Source organism: Pholis gunnellus (assembly GCF_910591455.1).
Source record: "Pholis gunnellus genome assembly, chromosome: 3".
Taxonomy (NCBI): Eukaryota; Metazoa; Chordata; class Actinopteri; order Perciformes; family Pholidae; genus Pholis; species Pholis gunnellus.
In genome coordinates this window covers 14,490,586-14,511,704 of record NC_136529.1, presented here as the reverse complement: position 1 = coordinate 14,511,704, position 21,119 = coordinate 14,490,586, and the positions used below count along the sequence as shown (strand labels likewise).

Below are 21,119 nucleotides of genomic sequence, written 5' to 3'. Positions count from 1 at the left end.
CGTATTATTTCTGACTATTTAAGAATATCATTTTTATTGTCAATTTATTGAATGTATATAATGCTGTCATATAACATAAAACAAAGGGGAGATTTGTACTCATACTGCTTACTTGCTGAAATCCCATCTGTAATTGCATGTTCCCTCCTACCAATAGTATCACTCTCTACCAATACGTGATGAGTTAAACCTGTAATATGGCCTGTGTGTAAAATAAAAAAGGCAATTTAAAAATGCTGAACATCTAATGTCTATATGTCCGGCCTGCCAGAGATCAACTTCAGTTAATTCCATGCGAAACAAAGTTGCAGAGCTGCCTCTCACTCACACTGACAGAGGGATCCCTTGCTGGGACCCCGCCACCTCCACCACATTCAAGCCGACGAGGATCCAAAGCACAAGGAAGCTCCTGCTCCTGCTGCTGCTGCTGCACATGTGCGACAACAGGATTCTCCAGCTCCCAAACATCTTCAGCTCCGATAATAAAATATCTGTACAGTAAAAAATCCCGTCCCAACACCGTAGTGGACTGCTGGACCCCGGTGCACAGTCTCCAGCCGCGGTTCTGCCAGCACGTACCCTACTGTATCTGAGAGAGAGAGCGAGAGAGAGAGAGAGAGAGAGAGAGAGAGAGAGAGAGAGAGAGAGAGAGAGAGAGAGAGAGAGAGAGAGTCACCTTCCAGCCTCAATAATCTTCTCATTCGCCTTTCTCTGAAAAGGGAAACCCCCTCAGTCGGTTCTGTGCTGCAAGAATCACGGACCTTTTATTCCTGGAAACGTGTCGTCTGCATGTTTGAAACAAAGACTGAAAAGCTTAAGGAGGCGAAATCGACCCTGATTCCTGAAGTCGAGGGGGGTTCCTCAATTTCCAACTAAGAGCACCATGGACAGGTGTTTTCCGGCCACAGATCTACCGAGAATCATTTTAATTAATCAGCAAAAATGCTGATGATCGCTGTGAACTTTGGTTCTTCTCTGCGACGCACTTCTCTCATGTCGACTGCTCAGAAGTTGTTGCATTTAACGCTGACGCTGCAGTATATACTACACGCTTCATCTGCTGTCTCCCATCTCCACGCTGCACACACACACAAAACCCGCGAAAGCGTGGGATTTTATTATAACTGCAATGTTATTATTATGGATTACATAATGGATTCATAAGAATATGGAAGTTAAAATAAGCAGCAAACAATAAGCGGAGATTCCGGACATAAAAAATGGCTCTCTGGGCGATAATGAGACTGCAGATGTTTCATGGAGGCTTCCGCACTGCCAGCAGCATAAAGGAGAAACAATATGCACATTGAGTTCAGATAATGAACAGTCCTAATACAAAACAACCACAATGAGAGACAGTGGTGGAAGAAGTATTCAAATCATTTACTTTAGTAAAAGTATAGTAAACCAAAAAAAACGCATGTAAAAGTCCTGCACCCAAAATTATAAAAGCTTATAGTATTTATTATTAATGCAATAAAATGCAGCCTACTTTAATTTTGTCCTTAGTCAAAGTGGAGCTTATTTTAGCCATTTCTTCTGTGATAATGCATATTTTATAATCTTACATTCTGTATGTAAGCCTTTAATTTGAAAAATATTTCTATATAGCTCTTAAATAAATGGTGAAAAGTAGGCTACAACATTTCCTACTGAAATGGGGTGAAGTAGAAGTATGAGGTATATAGCCAATAAAATGGACATACTCAAGTACAGTAAAGTACCTCAAAATGGTAAGTAGTATTGAGTAAATGTACTTAGTTACTTGCACCACTGGAGAGAGATACATGTAAATAAATACATCTTTGAGCAACATTTCCATGTCAACTTTGTGTATTTGTCTGTGAATAACTGAAGTCTGATGATTCATTAATGACGTCACTGGACCCCAGAGATTATCCAGGTACAGACTAAAGGTGTAGTGAGTTAGCGCCTCTGTCGCGAGACTGAAGAAACAACTCATGAAGTTTATGAAGTAGGCTTCCAAGTTTCAGTCGGTGTCATCAGTGCTTATAAAATAAGACTGGACAATGTTCCCGTCGTCTTCTCTAAACGCTGATTAGGAAGCGATAATGATGTCAATGCAGCAGGCGGGTTGATGCACCACCACCTCCACCATCACCAGGAACCGTGTTTCCACTTGAAGCTTTTATTAGTTTAGTAATTGCATCGTACATCAAAGTTGTGAGGAGCCTGTACTGTCTGGGACGTGCCGATAAGGTTCCTGCATGTTGGATGACGGACAGTATCATCCAGCCTCTCTCACAACACAGCCTCCCTGAGTGCTTTAATTAACTATTGATGGCAAATAAATGCAGTTCTCTGTCACGATATACTGAAAAAAGTCCACTAGTTTTATTTGTCCAGTTGAAAACACGACTGGGACTCATGCTGAAGGGCTTTGAGCAAGGAATGTGTTACCTTCTTCCGGGTCGTTGCAGCAGTCTCACCATCCTTAACGCATCAGGATACAAAACACATTCTCAACTTGATTGTTTATCTGAAATAATGCCATTGGTGCATTTGAATGGGTTCCAGCAGCTTCATACACAATTTGAATGACCTTAATGATGGCTTTAAGAAAAAATACTCTGCTTTGAATAATCATTTTAATTTTAAAAGTACTGGACACAAGATATCCTACCTCGCGTTTGAGGTTAGAGGTTTTCATATCACACTTGCGTAAATTGCATACTGGATCATGATTGGCTTCCAAGCTCGTTGTGATGTCACAAAGACCTGCTTTACACGTCTTAAACTCACATTTAAGGGGAACACAGATCAACTTTGTAGTGACAATCCCAATATCTACTGCCTCTGTCAAGCAGACATTTTCAGCTCTCAAACGCATTAAAACGCATTAAAACGTATTCAAGAAATACAACTGGGGAGACTCGACTGTCATCATTGGCGTCCATGAATGGAGAAAGACCTCTCGCTGGAACTCAACCGCACCGATGTTCTGTACAACCGTGGGATTAAACTCTTTGTAATCAAAGAAAGGAGGATGGACTTTGTCTTTAAATAGTGATAGGCAGCTTTGGTAAGTGAACTACTTTTTCTTTTTTTTACATCTGCAGCAGCCTTACTACTGTGTTAATTTATATATTGTGTCGTTTTTATGATATGGTTAATATTGTTCCCTCTGATGTGAATAATATTTGAATGGCCCGTGCCCTTGAGTGTGAGTGACGCAACATCCCGTCATGCTGCATCGTGACAGACCTGCATCCTTTATAGTTTTATATCTTCACTCTGCAGTTAGTGTATTTGTAGCCCTCAGGTGTTGAACATTTTATTTCACTTGTCAAATGTTGCAGTGTTATGTGAGGTATAATATACACGGAAAAAATAATAACCCGTAGCTGTGTCATAATGAGGTTATTAGGAGGTGGTTCAAATGCAGTAGGACAGCACTGAAGGCCCAGGTATAAAATACACGGCCCGCCGCTGGTGGAGTCAGAAGAGAGTGATCACAGACATATCAGCAAAGGTATAGCCATTAAAATGTTGAGGGGATGTGAACAGGTTGAAAGGAAGCAGGGGGAGATTTTTCTTTTCATGCTGCGACAGCTAAAGTCGAGGCATTATGTTTTCAGGTTGTCAGGAATTTCTTCAATTTTGACTCAAGTGTCCATTTGTATGAACTGATTAGATTTTAGTGGTCAAAGGTCAAAAGTCAAGTTCACTGTGACCGCATAAAAAACATTTTGGCCATGACTCAGGAATATGCTAATAATGACAATTTCACACAAATGTCTATTAGGATAAACTTATGAAGTGATGACATTTTGGACAGACATGGATGTAAACTGCAACTTGACCGGTTGGGGAGACGGAGGTTTCTAGTTTACCTTATATTGTGTGGTTAAGGCTGATACTAGGGGAGGATCAGCCAAGAAAAAAAAGATAAGAATAGACCAAATTAAAAATTAAAAAAAAGATAAAAGTGAAGATTGTGATATTTCATTCATAGAGCATTGCGTTTCCTTTTACACCGCCTAGCAGCCCTCGGTCCAGCCTCGTTCTCGGGCTCATTCACATTAAAGGAGGAAGGAAAATAACACGGGATGCGACTATATTGTTTTACAGACGTCTCTTTCCCAATGTAAGTCTATAGGAAAAAATATGTTTGGGCCCAATGGACACGGAAGTTGTAACTCCACGGTTTAGCCACTATGTAAAATATGCTTCAATGCGTGGTGCTCTTTCCTGGAGCGGTGATTATTGAAAACACTACTGCTGCTTTCGTCCTCAGGGGCCGACAGCATCAACACAAAATATAAGTTCCTTGTTGTTGCTGTAAAGACAAACCATTAAAGTTGACTTGCAAGCTTATTCTGGGACTTTCAACCAGCTGTCATGGAGATTGGTCTGTTGTCATGCATCATTTAATCCATAGCTCTTTGAGGAGTTTTTGTCCAGGATGGCTCGATGTAAGTTTATGTTTAACCTTGGAAATAGAAGTTTTGACGAAACAATTTGAATTCAGTGGTCACCATGTAGTTGAGAAAAGATACAGGGGAAAAGCTTTACATAAAGGCATAAAGCTTTTTATAAGGAGCCAGACTGCTGTTGAACTCTCAACCCAAAGAGTTGTAATCTCTTTCTTGACTTGATTGGACGTAAACCTCTTAGAGGGTTAAACTTCGGACACCTGCCATGTTCAGTCCAGAGGCTTAACCTCACCTCATGCCGTCAGCAGACGCCGGATAATTCATGTCAGACCACCTACAACTGTCAATTTATTCTCATCCTGTGAACTGTTACTACATAGAGATTACATCTCACCTCAGTGTACCACATGTTGTTACTTGGTCTTACTCGTGTGCACAGTAACATATCTATCAAGCTTTAATGCATTGGTAAGTCTAACTCAGCATCAATCTGACACAGTGCTAGATAATATGTTTAGTAGAAATGTATTTATAACACATCACATCAATTAAGAGCTTAACCAGTTACTTCACCATTTGGGGAATACCAATGGGGTTAAATGGGATCTCACTGCAGGGACACAGACTTGGTCTTGAGCTGACCTAGTACAAACACATGGTCATCTGTCGGACATAAAAAGAAAGCAGACGATCCAGAGATGCATCAGAGGAATTGATTTATATTTAGTTTACATTGTTGTTTAGCAGATGACTCAGTGAACGTCTGTATGCAATGAGCTGCACTGGGTTTAATGTATATTTCCATCATTATAATCCCTAGTTGGCCAAACCGAACCATTATCAACTAAAATAAGGTATGCAGCTGTGTGGTACATCAGGAGGACATTTTTAAGACCCAACATTAGATAAAAGTTTGCAAAGATGCCTTTAAGCTGTACGAGGAATTAAACCGTTCCCACACACTGATTCATCAAAACAAAACTTAAAAGTTTAAATCTGACAAATTCATTTTGTGGCTTCTTCTACTTATGTCTGTTGAAATAAAAATAAATAAAATGCTTCAGTAATAGTGAAGAGAATACAAGCAAGTGTCCACCAGAATATGTTTTATACTTAGCATTGATTTGTGCAGTTAATACTTCCATGGTGCAATGATGTTTTGCAGCATGTTTAAATTAATACATTTTTCAGATATTTTCCACGTTTGGGTTGAATATAAACAGTTTTCAAAGGAGGAAGATCCTGCTTACAAAATACATTTTTACATAAACGTTCTACCTTTTCTCATATATTTGAAACTTGATGACTGCAACTCTCTTTATTTGGGAGTCAGTCAGTCTCACCTGCATCTTGTCTACAATGCAGCAGCCAGACGCCTCACTGCTACCAACAAGGCGGACCACATAACTACATGATCCCTATTATTTTGTTGGCAAAGCCATAGTTTTTTTTAAATTTCAAATGTACTTGAATGATTCTGTAAAGCACTTTGGTAAACATCTATTGTTATTACATACGCTCTATAAATAAGTTGACCTGACTGCCGATTAAACTTTCTCTGATCCCTGGTTTATGTAAGGAAAGCAAAGGAGAGAGAGAGAGAACCAGAAGGAGATCATCAATATTTACTGTATTTACAGACACACCTCCTCTGAGCATTTCTTTTTTTGCATTTCTTTTTTTGCACTTGCTTTGAGGACTGATCCTGGCGAGGAGCAGTGTGGAGCCTATTTAAGTGCCTTTACAATTAGGCAACAGGTGAGGGATCAAGGATCATCATTTGGAGGAATCACTCTTTGTTAAGTCCAGATCTGGAGGACTTATGCTTAGACTGTGGGCATATAATCTCAGCTGTCCCGCTACAGCAGTGAGATATTCTACACCCAGAAGCTCCGAGACTACCTGACCATCTCTTTGGAAGCTTTGCATCCATGCAACCATCAGTTTTTTTCTCAAATGCTTCCTCCTATGTGGGACCACATGGAGAACCCCCTCTGTCACGCGCCGGCTTCATCTTTCTCTCCATCATTATGGCCCTATTCACCGGTCCGGCTATCATACTCAACGCTACGGTGATCATTGTGTCCCTCATGCACAAGCAGCTGAGGCAGCCGCTCAACTACGCTCTGGTGAACATGGCTGTGGCTGACCTGGGCACAGCAATGACCGGAGGGGTGCTGTCCGTGGTCAACAACGCCCAGGGGTACTTCTCCCTGGGAAGGACTGGCTGCGTGATGGAGGGCTTTGCAGTGTCCTTGTTTGGTGAGTGAAAAGAGCAGCGCAGTACAGGGGACAGGGGACACATTTCATCACTATGTTTACATCATTTTCATTTAACCATAGAACAATATTCACTCACATTTTTCAGGCACTTCCCTGCTTCTCTCATGTGTCCCCCTGACTTTGTTTTCCCTCACTTGTTGTCCACAGGCATCACATCGCTGTGCACAGTTGCTCTGATCGCAGTGGAGAGGATGTTTGTTGTGTGTAAGCCGTTGGGGCAGATACACTTCCAAAAAAAACATGCAGTCGGAGGTATTGCCTTATCCTGGTTGTGGTCCCTCTCTTGGAACTTACCTCCCCTGTTTGGCTGGGGCAGGTACGAGCTAGAGGGCGTCGGGACGTCCTGTGCACCCGACTGGCACAACCAAGACCCTAAAAACGTCTCCTACATCCTGGCTTACTTTGCTGTGTGCTTTGCAGTTCCCTTTGCCCTTATCTTGGCATCCTACATGAAGCTAATGTGGACATTACACCGGGTGAGCATCTATAAATGTGGCTTCATCACAGGCAGTGGTGTAAAGTATCTTCTGTGAGTACATTTACTTTTAAGCACATTTTTGAGGTGCGAGTATTTGAGTATATTCATTCTACACTTAAGAGGGAAATATACCACTTTATCCATTACATTTATTTGACATCTGTACATCATCAGACATCATCTCACAGCCCCTCACATTTATCGTGTGACCCTTTGTAGGAGACCAGAACCCCATGTTCGGAACCGCTGGACTAAACTTGATATTTAAAATTAGCTCCACCTCGACCACCACCAACAGTAAAATGCTGCTTACTTGTTGCATCAGTAATCATTATAATATATCACTCACATGGGCCATTTTTCTGCAGAATGAGTACTTTTAATTTGTATACTTAAAGCACATTTTACTGATAATTTATTTATAAGGAAGTAGGATTTTGAATGCATTTGAATTGACTTGAAATGGAGTATTTTTAAATTATTGTATTGGTACTTTTAGTTTGGTAGAGGAGTATGTAATCACATGATGTATAGTGACATGCAGCAATGGTACCAGTCCTGTGAATAAACCAGTGGCCCTGACTATTTGAAACAATATTCTGTGTTACAGGTGTCGAAGATGGCGTGTCTGGAAGACGGCGCAGTAGCTAAAGGAGAGATGAAGGTGGCATCCATGGTGGTTCTGATGGTCCTGACGTTTCTGATCAGCTGGTTGCCTTATGCCAGCCTGGCCATGCTGGTGGTCTACAACCCTGATGTAACGATTCACCCGTTGGTGGGCACAGTGCCGGTTTACCTGGCCAAGAGCAGCACTGTGTTCAACCCTGTCATCTACATCTATCTCAACAAACAGGTAATGTAACAACACATACAGATAAGAGTTGAATTTAGCCACATATGATGAAAAGAATGTAGGAAAAACTTGTGTGAATCAGCTCTAAAATACTTCACGTCAGCACCATCTAGTGGTATTGATGGACAGTATACCTCGCTTTAGGATATATTCTTAAGACATAACAACATTTGAATGTAATAATAACTCTTTCATTATTTGAAGTCTTCCCTTACTATAACGTTTTTTAATAGAATTCCTTTATTCTTATTTTTTTAAACACAATATCATGTCGTAAGCAGATATAAATACATTTTAATGTGTATATTAATGTACAATCTTTGTCAACAATTAACAATAACTTCTCATATAAAGACATATTTACATTATTACGTTACGACCACATTAAAAAACACTTATTTCTGTCCACAACTACATCACAGTCATAACACACTATGTTATGAACCATTAATAAAAGCTTTACACACTGCTTTTAAATTCCAAATAGGGGGAGTTAAAGAAACATTTTAACATTTTTTAAGTTGTGGTTTATTCAACAATATATTCAACAATTTTGTTAAATATTAGTTACATATTATATAACAAATATTATATAGCACGTATCATTTTTCTAATTTGGATGTACTTTATGCACAGAATGATACACGTTGTACTAGCTGAATGTTTGAATGTTAATGCATTAAAAGAGGAGACAGTATGTTTTGTCTTGGAAAAACCTTTTACTCTTTGGCTCATTTTGTTGTCTATAGTTTCGTAAATACGCAGTGCCCTTCCTGCTGTGTGGGAAAGAGCCCTCGGAGGACGATGAGGCATCAGAGGCAGCAACGACTGTGGAGATTTCCCCCAGCAAAGTGTCTCCTGCTTGAAATGTAAAAACCCTACAGCTGTGTATTCACAAGAGTTTTGACTGAAATGTATACAAATCTGTTACACATGTTTGTGTCTTTTTAAGGTTTAATTTAGAGTTTAATTGTTATTTCAAAGGTGATTTGACAGGTACAGACTTATTGGTGTCCAGTGTCTCTAAAAAGGGCAGAATACAAATAAACCAGAACAGTAATTCAGCATAAGTTTATTCAATGATGATCAATAGAAAATAAAATATCAGTATCGATTCAAATAAAGTCAAGGCCAAAATTAAATGAAAAATACAAAATATGTATTGATAAAAAACCCAGAAGGTCATAGTAAAGCATTTGCTACTAAGAGAAATTATGTTTACTGAATAAAAACATTAAGGAGCAAATATCAAGACTTTCAAGTAGAGAACATTACCATGGGTCTTTCCATACGTTTGTACATATTTTACATTATCTTCTATTTTAATACAGCTTTCAGAACATTAATAGTTGTAATAGTAATTATAATCATAACAATATGAAGAAAACTAATAGAAACGTTCAAATCAATATGTGTTTCTCTGTAAACTGGTACTTTACCTATTTTTTTTTCTACCTGCGAACAGAGAAACATTGCACCTTGAAAATATCTTTTAATACTCTTTCATTCCCAGCATTGTAAGGTGAGGTGTAAATGACAAATATAGATTCCACTAAACCATACACACATCCACAAAAAGTACAAAAATGTCTCACCTTAATACACAAATCTGTTTAGAAAAAGGAGAAACAAAAGCACTATACAGTTACTTGTGCAAAGACAAACAGCTATGTGCTAATATTTAAATACCATTGGTAAAGACTGAACCAAATCATTATTTTCTTTTTTCAGGAATCCCTGACATGAGGTAAAAGTAAGTTATTTTCATCTTTAGTTTAACACAACTTTTAAAAGTGTTTACAAAATAATGCATATCTTCAGTTCATCAGTACTGTAATTGCTACGAATAGTACAATGTGCCTGTTATGTGCATTGGTCCTTTTATATGACAGTCATCAACAAAAGGACTGGAACACATTTTTTTTTTTCACTCACAAACAATTCAAAGAGCCCTTTCAATGTGCACACAAAATGGAAAACCTACATTTTCATGACAGTATTCGGTTGAATTAGAGTACAGTACGCACTCGCCTACAAGTCAAACACTCATGAACGACACATTAACCCTAAATATCCTTGGTGCTAATTCAAACTCTCCATGGTAATGCCTGAAAAAGCCCACTTCTGCTTATTTATACCAGTAACCGTAATGTAATATATGAATAAATGGTAATTGATAAAAACTTAAAAGATATTTAGTTGTCTTTTTGTTCCAACTTGTGGGCTTCAGTTGCTCCTCTTTATGCATCCAGGGTGAGTTTTCTCATTAATAAACCTGATTAGGGGAAAAACACAAAGGTTCAATCCTACCTAATCAAAGACTCCACTGTGGGACACTGTGACAGACAGGTAAGTTGAGACAATGATATGTTGTCACTGTTGCCTAACAAGGTATACTGTACTGAATGCAGGAACCAGGCCGGCTGAGAGAGAAAGGGGCGAGGGGTTAGTATTGCTTAGCCTCTCTCCAGCATCCTGACACCAGGACACCCTCTGTCCTTCCACCTACAACACACATTGGACTGTTTCTGACCTTTGGATGTGTGCATGCGTCTCCTGCCACCACAGGCTGCGAGGACTCGCACACTACACGAAGGCTAAGATGTGATTGCCAAGATTCAGTACAAAGGTTAAGTGGAATTACACCATCAACAAAGAGCATGTCATGGAAAATCCCAGCACAAGCTATGAGAAATATTAATTTATCCCTGTTATTACCATCTATCATTTCTCGTCCTTTCAGCAGCAAAAAGGCATTTCAGTGGGGGCTGACGAAACCTAGGTTTGACTCTGAAACCAACTAAAAAAGCAGCATTGTTAATGCACTATGCATTTTAAATTCTTGTGCATGCCCTGCACAAAATATGCAAACAAATGTGTTCATCACATCTGTATAAAATTTCAGCGCTGGATCCATAAAATGCTCCTTTAAAGGGGGCTTAACCTTATGCAACTGGTGTTGGTTTAATGAAGTAACACATGTACTCCTAAGCTAAGAAATCAAAGTCATTTGCATATCTTGTGCAGTAGTGATGTCACACAAGTAGAACCTCTTAAAAATGCTGTTTTCATAGGCAAAATAAAGGGTGCATATTAGCAAAAAAAGGCAAATAAATATCAGAACCTACCAAATAAAATAATGCAAGTCTGCTTTTATAGCATAGCAGGAGTCACAAGGGTCCATATTGCTGATCTTTTAAATTATACATAATTACAAAATATAGAATATCTCTTTACAAAGTTTCTTTTGTTCTATAATACAATTTACAGCATATCAACTATGAAATATTAATCTAAGAATTTAAAATAACCTGCCTGCTAGTGCATTCATCACAAATGCTTTTGTCACGTCAAAAGTACATATCTCAAGTTGAATGATGCTATAAGTAGGACAGTTATTTCCTGCATAATCTGGTACAACTCTACTGGTGCTCTTCACTTTTTGACTCAGCTGTAGCGCTCATTAAACGGTCTGCAATAACAACAAAGGGATCAACTCATACTAACAACTACGGGAGGAGATATGCCTTTTTATGCTTGCATTGAAAACTTGCATGATATGCCAAACCTTAATAAAGTGACCGAGGTAATGACATCGTACATCTGATTGTCATCACCATTAGAGACCCGCCCTAGAGTATCTCACACCTTTGCGAATTGGTCCATTTTTCACTGGCATCAATATAGACACATCTGATTGGCTGGAGCTGAACCTGTATGTCACCTCCAGCACAAGGCCTTTGACAGGAGGGTGCAGTCAGTCCCTCTGTGCTCAGCAGGGATGGTATCTGGCTCTGTGTTATGAGAACAATTAAATGAACGGGACTAATGTGTCTCTCTTCTATATGCCTTTTCTCTTCAATGTAAAAGGCACTTCTTTTGGTCAGAGCCAACAGATGCATTTTTTTTTTTTTTTTTTTTATATTTTCACTGATTTTAGTCTGACAAGGTTCTAAGTTGCAGATTTCCGTTAGATGCAGCCACTGCTATAAAGTCGTGATGCAGATCATCTCGTCTGCCAGGTCCTCCTCATAAGGAGCTCTCGGTTCTGTCTCTGGCTCTTCGTCGCTGTAGCTGGCTGCAGTGTCCTGCAGTTCATAGTCCCTTGGAGTCAGCAGTGGGAACACGTTGACCCCGTTGACGCTCGGGGAAATCCCTCCGTTCAGCAGGTGGCTGGCTGCACTCTCCATCTCATCTATTGTCATCTCACACGCATCTGCTATCTCGTGCTTTGTGGCAGCGACGAACTTGGGATCCTTGGCATATCTCCCAAGCCCTTCTGATATCAAAACCTGCTCGACAGAATGAGAGGAAAAAACATGTTACTGTGGATTTTTCTTGTTTCAGTTATCTGGCTTGTCCCGTTTTGTTTTGACAGCAGCATAAATCTGTGCCTGTGAGATCAAATTACACACACAGCTCTCCTCTTCCTACATCCCTACCAAGCCTCAAACTCACCGCTTCCACAAGGCTGGTGGCGCTACCTCTCTTCTGGTGGTACTGGTTGTGGTATTCAGGTGGCACCTGCAGGTGGACAGGTGAGTACATCCTCTGGGAGAACTCGGGGTCATCTGTGTACCAGGAGCTCTTGCGCACAGACACTTGGCTGCTGGCAGCACTCTCCCTGTGTGGGTGGTCCACACGGATGAGAGGGGTGTAGTACGGTGACTGGTCTTTACTGGTCGGTGTGGCAGGAGGAGTGGCCCAGGAGCGGGTGGAGCGGGTTGGGGAGAGGCGGTGGGCTCTGCTGGAGTCCAGGCCTGCTACAGCCATAACCTGTTGGGTCAGGAGAGACACATGACACAAACTCTATTCTACTCTACTCAGGCACATTTTACTACCAACTCCAGGAGGACATGTGCACGATTTATCTTGCTTCAACAATGCACGTTTTATATCATTTAATTCAGAGACTGGAAATAACCCTAAAATTGTCTAAGATGTGGCAAAGTGTTCAAAACAATGTAAGTGAGCAAACACGAGAGACGTGGGCAGCCTGTGTTACCTGCTGCTGCATAAGGTGCAGTGGTAGAGCAGTACGCTGATGTGGAAGCTCGTCCTGGCTACTTTGTCTGCGCAGACACTCAAAGTTGAAGGATGGCCTTCTGTGACCTGAGTGAGTCAGGAGTGAACCAGTGAGTGACCTCATGCAGGAAGCTTTGACAGCATGCGAACACTCAAGGAATATGAAACCGGGTGAGTGGGTGAATCATACAGTGGGTGTAAAACGTATTGGTATGAATGCATTTAGTAGAGTGACTCTTTGATAACAAAGAAAGCTGTTTAATGACTTCTTTTATCCAGAGCTGCATGTGTAACAGAGTCTACAGTTAAATCCAGCCTACAACCTGCAGTTTTCTTTTGCGCTCATAAGACAAATTAATGCGACATCATTCATCTTGACAACATCTCAGAACAGTTATGCACAGTACTGTACAAAAACCATCAAAGCCAGGCATATTCATTTTTCACAGTCTAATATTATCAATTATCTACTATGTAGATATTCCACAATATTTGATTCTATTCTTCATAGTGCATTTAATTAAGATCTACTCCAGGTGATAACAATTAGAATTAGAATTGTGTTACTGGCAATTGTGTGTCCTACATTGTGTATGGAGTCTTTCATTCTGTGTGGCAAGATATTTTTGTGTTTTAGTTTATAAAAAAAATATATATAGTGTACAGATATGTATAAGGTAAACATGCTTATGCAGCAGGATTCATGGGGTCAAGATACCTTGAGGCGTGGCAGGAAGCAACCGTCTCTTTGGTGACCTCCGTGAGTCGTGGTAGAGAGGCTGCTCGTCATCGTCATAGTAATTGTCAGGGTGATGGTAACCTTTGGGAGTCTCATACTCCGTGTCACTGTTCTGATACCTGTCAACATACAGAATTAAGAGCATGATGGCCGGCAATGGTCTTGCACACACTATCCCAAAACCCATAAGAAACCATTGAGTTTGTGATTCTTTATAAATCTTTGTACATGTTTCCTATTCTGAGCCGGGTACAAATGCACATATAACTGCCACACGAGTCAGAAAGAGTAATACCTGTCCCCTGACAGCATACTGTCGTCTTCATAAAACTCCTCCCCGCTGTAATACTCCCCAGAAAGGCGGTCTTCATCAAACTCCTCCTCCCTGCGGATGGTGGGGTGGTGTCCATCTACTCCGTGGGACCTGATGAAAGGTTAGAGCACAGGGGTCACGGCGTGCACGCTGCTGCTGTTCAGTGACGTAACTGGAATATGGCCATGCACTGCCATGCAGACTCGAGTCTCCAGGGGACAGCGATGCACTCTTATAAATATTAACCACATCCAAACCAAGACAACAGGCAGAGGTTTCGAGCTGAAGAGATCACTCTGTCGACATGTCATCCACCCTGAGGCCCTTCATTAAAACACAGATCTTTTCTGGAGTGAACTAAGTGTCGGACTTTGCAATTATTTTCAGAACCAGCGGTGACTAGTAGTGCGGTTTTTAAAACATTCTCATACACCACCTTGTTTTTGAGCATCTGGGTGCTTGTGCAAAGCAAACACGTCACTTTTACACATGCATAAAGCAGGGCTGCTCTCAGCGATATGCTGGCCACTAACATTTATGTTATTTCTATTTCAAAGCATTGACACAACTGCGTTATAACAGAGGCAGATGACAACCAGACAAATGACTGGCCAGCATATAGCACATAACACTGACTTAACAAGGATGCAACCATTCTCCGATTCAAAATCAAGTCAAAATGAATCAAATAAACATAAAAATAAAGTCCTTCTTTTGCTGTTGTGACATACTGCTGGAGCCAAACCTATAAAAGCAACATACCTAACATAGGTCTCATAGTAGCGCCTTCTGTCCCAAGATAGCAGAGGGATGGTTGAGAGAAAGCATTTTGGTTAGGAAGGAGAAAGGGAGGAGAGAACACAGAGAAAAGGACAGAGAAAGCATGACATATATATCATACAGTATATGAAACATATACAGCATTCTCATATATATGTATGAGGACAGAGCGCGATGGCTGATGTGGACTCCAGTGTTGGTTGACAATTCCATTTTCTATTCTTGAGATAAGAAACAAACAAAAAAGAATTTGTCTTTTGTAAAGTGGCAGCAATGAAATTGTCCCCCAAACTTATTGGGTACTAAAGAAAAACAGGCCCAATGGAGCGGCTGAATAAACAGCGGATGGGAAATCATGAGATAAGTGCACTATTGATCACTTATGAAATTAACTGTCAGTGTGAGAGTAGGCTTGTGACCCATTATGAAGTGAAGGGTTTACAATAAAGGTTGGTGAAAAGGAAAGGTTTTACAAGAAGCCAGGTCCTGCCTGTTGAAAAAAAATACTTTGCAACAGATAATAACTTAAAATAAGATGTCCTCCTTGTTGCAGCGAGCACTCGATGCATAGAAACTCGTGTTTTCTAACTTAATTCCTCAGTCAGAGAGCTGCTTGAAGCAACTAAGAAAACATCTCCGGTGAGGTTTTCTTTTTCCTATCTATCTATTAAATTTCCACATTCGGCAAGTTCAGGAATAAGAACACACCCCCAAATAAAATGTGCTCAAAGGTCTGAATCTACATCTATTGTTTGAACTATTTCTGCAGCAGATCAAATGCCAATGATCGGCGTGTGGATACCTTTGACCCTGGGGTGTCCGTGGCTTGTCGTAGTCGTAGTCGGAGTTGCGAAGACCTGGGTAGCCATTGGGAGGTGCATGTTCATAGTAACGATGGTGTCCTCCGTTGGGAAGACTGGACACGTTGGCGTTGTTGAGGTTGATGTTGGTGGATTTGGGAGACTTGCCGTAGGAGTTGTGGTGGCGGTTGTGATGGTGGTGGTGGTGGTGATGGTGGTTGGGGTGGTTGGGGTGGGACATTGCGTTGGCTCGAGACAGGCGTCCCACCGGCTGCTCCATGTGGGCGTAGTGAGGCGGAGGCTGCACCTGCAGAGGTCGCTGTGTGGCGTTGGTCTGGTGGCCGTTGGACCGGCGATGACCACCATTCATGAGATGGTTACCGAAGAGTCCGCCATTACGCTGTGAAGGAATGCTCAAAGTAAAACCTCCAGAGCCTCTACTTCTTACAAAGCAGCAGAACAAATGTGCTATTGATGTTAAGTCTCAGGACTGATTTCTTTTTCAGAAATTGTATGAGCAAAAAGAAGTTCAAAAGCTGGTTCATGGCACATGACGTGAGCAAAAATGAATGCACTATTGTTTGAATTGAAATGAAGGAAAACAAAGGAAGCCAAAATAAACCAAATGATCAAAAAGCTACATATTGTAGCAACATAAATTAAAGACAACATCTACTATTTAAATTTAGATCATTCATATTTCACTGAGTACATTTCCTTTTATAGATAGCTTTTAAAAAAAATGGAAAACACCAATAAGTAACTTCACAAGCACAATATTTAAAATGTCCTCTTGTCATGTAAAATTGAATCAGTTACCCTATAAATTTCCTCGTCTTCCTCTGGAATAAAGTCTACTAGCTCGTCATCTTGCAGATCACATGATATCGCTCGGCGAATTTCGGGCCCAATATCATGCAGCGTGCGAAGGCCAGCCTGTAACCATGACAATAAGAGGGCTAAACTCTACAGCGGGGAACCTTCATCTTACAACTCACAGTAGCAGATCTGAGGTCATACAGTCACATCCACCACACATACTGGGCACACACACACACACACACACACCTGTGCTGGAATATGCAACACCTGACATTAACGGTACTGACAGACTGTGTGAGATGAGAACACATAGACAGACAAATGTGCTCTCCTCAATGCAACCTGCTGAGAGGATTACTCTTCTGAAATGTCTCGAGTAGCATCCAGCTGTGCTTTGCTGGAGGGAGGGAATAATTACTTTTCTTCCTTTCCTTGATTTGTAGTTGTACTTAACAAAATTAGAACAATACACACAAATTGTCACTATAATTAAATTAAAGGTTGGTCATGTTTACTGTCTGACAATGATATATGGGGTTATATTGTAGCCATATATCATACAGTACGTCATAAAGGTAACAGAAATTTGCATGTGAATTTCATGAATCGATGAGTGAATTGTGAAAAGACATGAAAATATGGTTGGAGACGATGACACACGCTTAACATCAGCATCTATGGTATCTAAAGACACAGATACACAAACAACAAATTCACACATTGGAAACATGAAAAAACAACAACAGATTCATACTGTACACCAAGATCATGAACGTCCTGCTGGATCATAAACCATAACATTAGCACACTTAATGGCATTTGAATGAAATGCACAAAGACACATTTTACAGACTTGACACAACAGAATTGCGACGCTCATAAATCCATGTTTTCACACAATTCTCTCTCTCTCTCTCATAAATAATACACCCACACACACACAAGAGGAGACTCACCTGTAAAGCGATAGCTGTGTTGTTCTGCGACGGGTGAGCACCCACCAGGCCTTCCTCTTTACGTTTCTTGAATTTCCTAAAGTAGTCCTGTATCAGGAAGGTGGCATAGAACTTCCCCACGGTTACCTCATCATCTGAGTGAACAGACCACACAAATGCTTCCTGTGTCAGCAGGTCACTACACACAGAACCCTGGGAGAGAGAAGGAGACACTCTTCTCCTCTCTCATCCATTCTCTATAAACTGTGGGTCCTTCTCCTCAGGACTACAGACAACTGAGGCGCTCTTCAACCCCAAATCAACCAAAAGTAATTTATATCCCAATTATATACATCCATCTTGATGGTGTATATACTGTACCTCAATCTGCACCACAGTGTGTTGCTGTGTTTTCAAAAAGAACAAAGAAAATCAAATATTTGCTACAAACCCTTCATGTGTTTGTGGATTTCTACATCTGAACAGCTTTAGGTGATCAATAAAAGAATCAAATGTATAATTGTTTTGAAATTGGATGGATTAAATTGCATAAATAGGACCGACTAAAGCTGAGAGTAATAACTATTGTGACCTCTATGTACAGGACAGGATGAGCAGACTCAAGGTCCGATAGACAACAAATAAACATACACTATATATCATAAAATACTGCTACTTTTCAATCAGCAGTATGTAATTAGTAGTGAAATACAGGGTGCAAAAACAAGATTTTTATATATTAAGATAACATTTGTCTGAAGCAACTGCCATTCATTTACCTTTGAGACACTTCTATAATTTGTTAAATATTTTTGAGATTTTTTACTGGGGGATATGAGGGTGTGTGAACCAAATTATTTGTTTTATATGTCAGAGAATGCCATTTAATTCAGTACTTTAGCACATGCAAGCAAGCAGATCTACAGTATGCATCATACATGTCAGTATGTTTGCGTAAATTCACCCGTTTGTGCTCATGTATGCCTGTTTGTTATATGTGTACTAGCCAGTGACGGTTGTACTTAAAACTGTGTGTTCACGGACGAACACGGATGTTCTTTTTTTCACGGTTGTATTTTTGTCCCATTGGATTTTTTGTTATTTGAAGAGTGTGTGAGAATCATTCTGAAGCAGGGGTCTGAATCACTTTGAACAAGAACGCTGGGGACAGAGAGCGGAGAGAGAGGCAACACTAGTTCCATGCCACCACCCTAAAACAGAACTGCTTCAGAATATTCTGAAGTGCTTCAGAGTTTGGATACAGAGATATGAAAGTGTGAGAAGAATAAGCTGTGGAAGCTCAAGCGGTGAGAAAAGGACAGAGATTAAGACAACAGAGTGGATCAGAGAAACTGAGAAAAGAGAAAGAGAGACAGATAAATAAGAAACGAGAGACGTATTAGTGAGGAAGACAGAGCATGCACTCGAACAGTCGTCTACAAGGCCATGCAAGCCCAAAGCTCAGCAGACAGTCAGTGGCCTCCATCAGCATCTAGGGCAGGAGGGAGGAGTGTGGCTCAAACACACACACACACACACACACACACACACACGGATAAGAAACATACTGCTGAAGGGACAACCAGGAGAAAATGAGCAGAGCAGAAACAGCACAATACAGCTTTACTTGTGTGTGAGCATCAATGTGTGTTAGCGAGTTTTTTTTATTTTAGGACATAGAAAGAGCAGTTTGGAGCTTCCTGTAATTTTATGCAAATAGCATATGGGCAGCATCTGCTGTGTGTGTGTGTGTGTGTGTGTGTGCTAGAGGCTTCAGCTTGATTTGTGTGTCAAACTACAGCAGAAGGACAGAGAGGTGTGTGTGGACAGAGGCAGATTCCACTAACCACCAGCAGGAGGCACCACTTGGTCCAGCAGCTTCATGCTGGTTCTTTTCCAGATTTTCTTGATGACAGCGCGCAGCTCTTCATTGGCCTGCTCCAGATTACCTGCACCACAGGGAAATAAAAACCTCCCTAAGAAACCAGCGCTCCAGCCCACAGCCATTTAAAATCCAAGCAAGTTGGTGATTAAAGGCAATAGCAGAATATTGTATGTGCCTTTTTCAGGAGCAGAGAGCGGTGTAATGGGATATATATTTGGCTCATACCTTCTGTTTTGATCTTCAGGGCCGTGCGCACCAGTGCAAACAAAGTGGCGTTAAACATGACTGTGCCGTCACTGTTCAGGGGCATGTTCATGGCTACCAACCTCTGAAAGAAGAGAGCACATAGAGGCCTTTAACATGGTCGGGTCAGGCCAGCTAAATGATCAGTATGTCTGTTTGTATTTTGTAAATTAGATGTTAAATTAAGGGAGAAGAGACCTTGCAAGCCACTCTGTGAGGGCACAGTTTGCCGAAGCCGAGAGGAGGCTGGATACGACGAAGAAGTGTAACAACATCCAGATGTTTAATTCTGCCCCTTTATGAGAAAAAAAAAAAAGAACTATCAGTGTACAGAAAAACAACTGCACCGTAAAATGGATGTGAAATACTTTCTGATACTGACGGTAATAAAGCACATACTTAGCCTCTGGGTCGTACTCTGACCAAATTCTCTTGAATTCATCAAGGTGATGTGGACCAAGAATGGACCAATCACGTGTTAGATAGTCAAAGTTGTCCATGATGACTGCCACAAACAAATTGATAATCTGGAGCGGCACAAGAAAATTGTGTTACATACATTTGCTTGGCATTGTGCGGCCTATTCAATGTGTTTCAACGAATCATATCAATCACAATTACTAGACACAGATGTATAAAGTTGTTTTTGAAACAACAATCTAGGAAAATAAATCTGAACTTCAAAACAGAAGTGTAAATACTGGCTATCAGCCAGTTTAGAAAGGGCTGTGAATTACAGATGTTACATGCTATGACTAGATCAGTTAAACTAAATGAGAACAATAGATTGAATAGCATTGTTTGGTACTTTATTGGAAAGGAACTACTACGATGCTGTCTTGGTTGTTGCTCTCTCTTCCAACGTTTTATATTGTTTGCACTGATTTTTATTGAGTTACGGCCAATGTCATATTACAACTTTGTTCAGTTCTCTAATTATTGGGAGCCATGTTGTTTATGGAATATCAGTAGAGCTGCATGGGCCTGTAAATGAGCAAATATGTACAACCAGGCTTTACATATTATCCAATGAATCATACTCAGACAGGAAAGGAAAGACATTCCTTCGAACATAGAAATTAAAAATCTTGAATCTCATGGTAATCTACCGATGCTATAAAGTAAATAACTAGTATTAAGACACACACGGTTTAAAATGTGTGTGTACCAAGAAGGCGCAGAGCATGTAGAAGCTGATGAAGTAAATTATTGCAAATCCACTGCCACACGTCATCTCTTCGCCGGGGTTGTAGTCGGACTCTGGGTCACACAGTTTCCCTGCAATACAGGCCAACATGATCTCCTGCCACGCCTCTCCAGTGGCACACCTAGTGGAACAGGCATGACGGAGGACACAAATTAATCACTCAATTAAGTATTGCAGAAAACTAAAAACAGAGAACCGGTTTCCTGATGACCCCAACAACCCACACACCTGAAGAGAAGGAGCACTGCCTGAGGGAAGGTCTGGAAGTTGTTGTTTCTGTTGATGTGCGTGCCGTCCACCATGGCAACCTTTCCAAACACCTGAAGCAGAAATATGGCTCACATGAATTGAACTGCAGC

General features: G+C 40.7%; 3 protein-coding genes across 3 annotated transcripts in view; 1 reads left to right on the top strand and 2 right to left on the bottom strand.

Moving 5' to 3' along the window:
- LOC306715144 (voltage-dependent calcium channel subunit alpha-2/delta-3-like) overlaps positions 1 to 468 on the bottom strand; it is a gene marked incomplete at its 5' end in the record, with an annotated part of 29,255 nt that extends 28,787 nt beyond the window's left edge. Inside the window, one exon of the mRNA XM_079185408.1 lies at positions 329 to 468. Within this exon, the coding sequence (XP_079041534.1) occupies positions 329 to 468 (140 nt within the window). The remainder of the gene's footprint in view (positions 1 to 328) is intronic.
- A 5,860-nt stretch (positions 469 to 6,328) lies between these two features.
- LOC306715840 (parapinopsin-like) lies at positions 6,329 to 8,877 on the top strand (the record flags this gene model as incomplete). Its single annotated transcript, XM_079186319.1, has 4 exons — positions 6,329 to 6,659; positions 6,828 to 7,156; positions 7,769 to 8,011; positions 8,761 to 8,877. 4 exons carry the CDS (start codon positions 6,329 to 6,331, stop codon positions 8,875 to 8,877), a joined length of 1,020 nt encoding a protein of 339 aa, XP_079042445.1.
- Positions 8,878 to 11,997: 3,120 nt separating this feature from the next.
- The window catches only part of cacna1da (calcium channel, voltage-dependent, L type, alpha 1D subunit, a), a gene marked incomplete at both ends in the record, with an annotated part of 51,880 nt that continues 42,758 nt past the window's right edge, over positions 11,998 to 21,119 (bottom strand). Inside the window, 15 exons of the mRNA XM_079156979.1 lie at positions 11,998 to 12,303; positions 12,470 to 12,787; positions 13,017 to 13,123; positions 13,755 to 13,894; positions 14,071 to 14,199; positions 14,851 to 14,877; positions 15,671 to 16,068; positions 16,488 to 16,604; positions 17,447 to 17,580; positions 19,273 to 19,374; positions 19,536 to 19,638; positions 19,752 to 19,848; positions 19,953 to 20,080; positions 20,722 to 20,881; positions 20,989 to 21,080. Of these exons, the coding sequence (XP_079013105.1) occupies positions 11,998 to 12,303; positions 12,470 to 12,787; positions 13,017 to 13,123; positions 13,755 to 13,894; positions 14,071 to 14,199; positions 14,851 to 14,877; positions 15,671 to 16,068; positions 16,488 to 16,604; positions 17,447 to 17,580; positions 19,273 to 19,374; positions 19,536 to 19,638; positions 19,752 to 19,848; positions 19,953 to 20,080; positions 20,722 to 20,881; positions 20,989 to 21,080 (2,358 nt within the window). The remainder of the gene's footprint in view (positions 12,304 to 12,469; positions 12,788 to 13,016; positions 13,124 to 13,754; positions 13,895 to 14,070; positions 14,200 to 14,850; positions 14,878 to 15,670; positions 16,069 to 16,487; positions 16,605 to 17,446; positions 17,581 to 19,272; positions 19,375 to 19,535; positions 19,639 to 19,751; positions 19,849 to 19,952; positions 20,081 to 20,721; positions 20,882 to 20,988; positions 21,081 to 21,119) is intronic.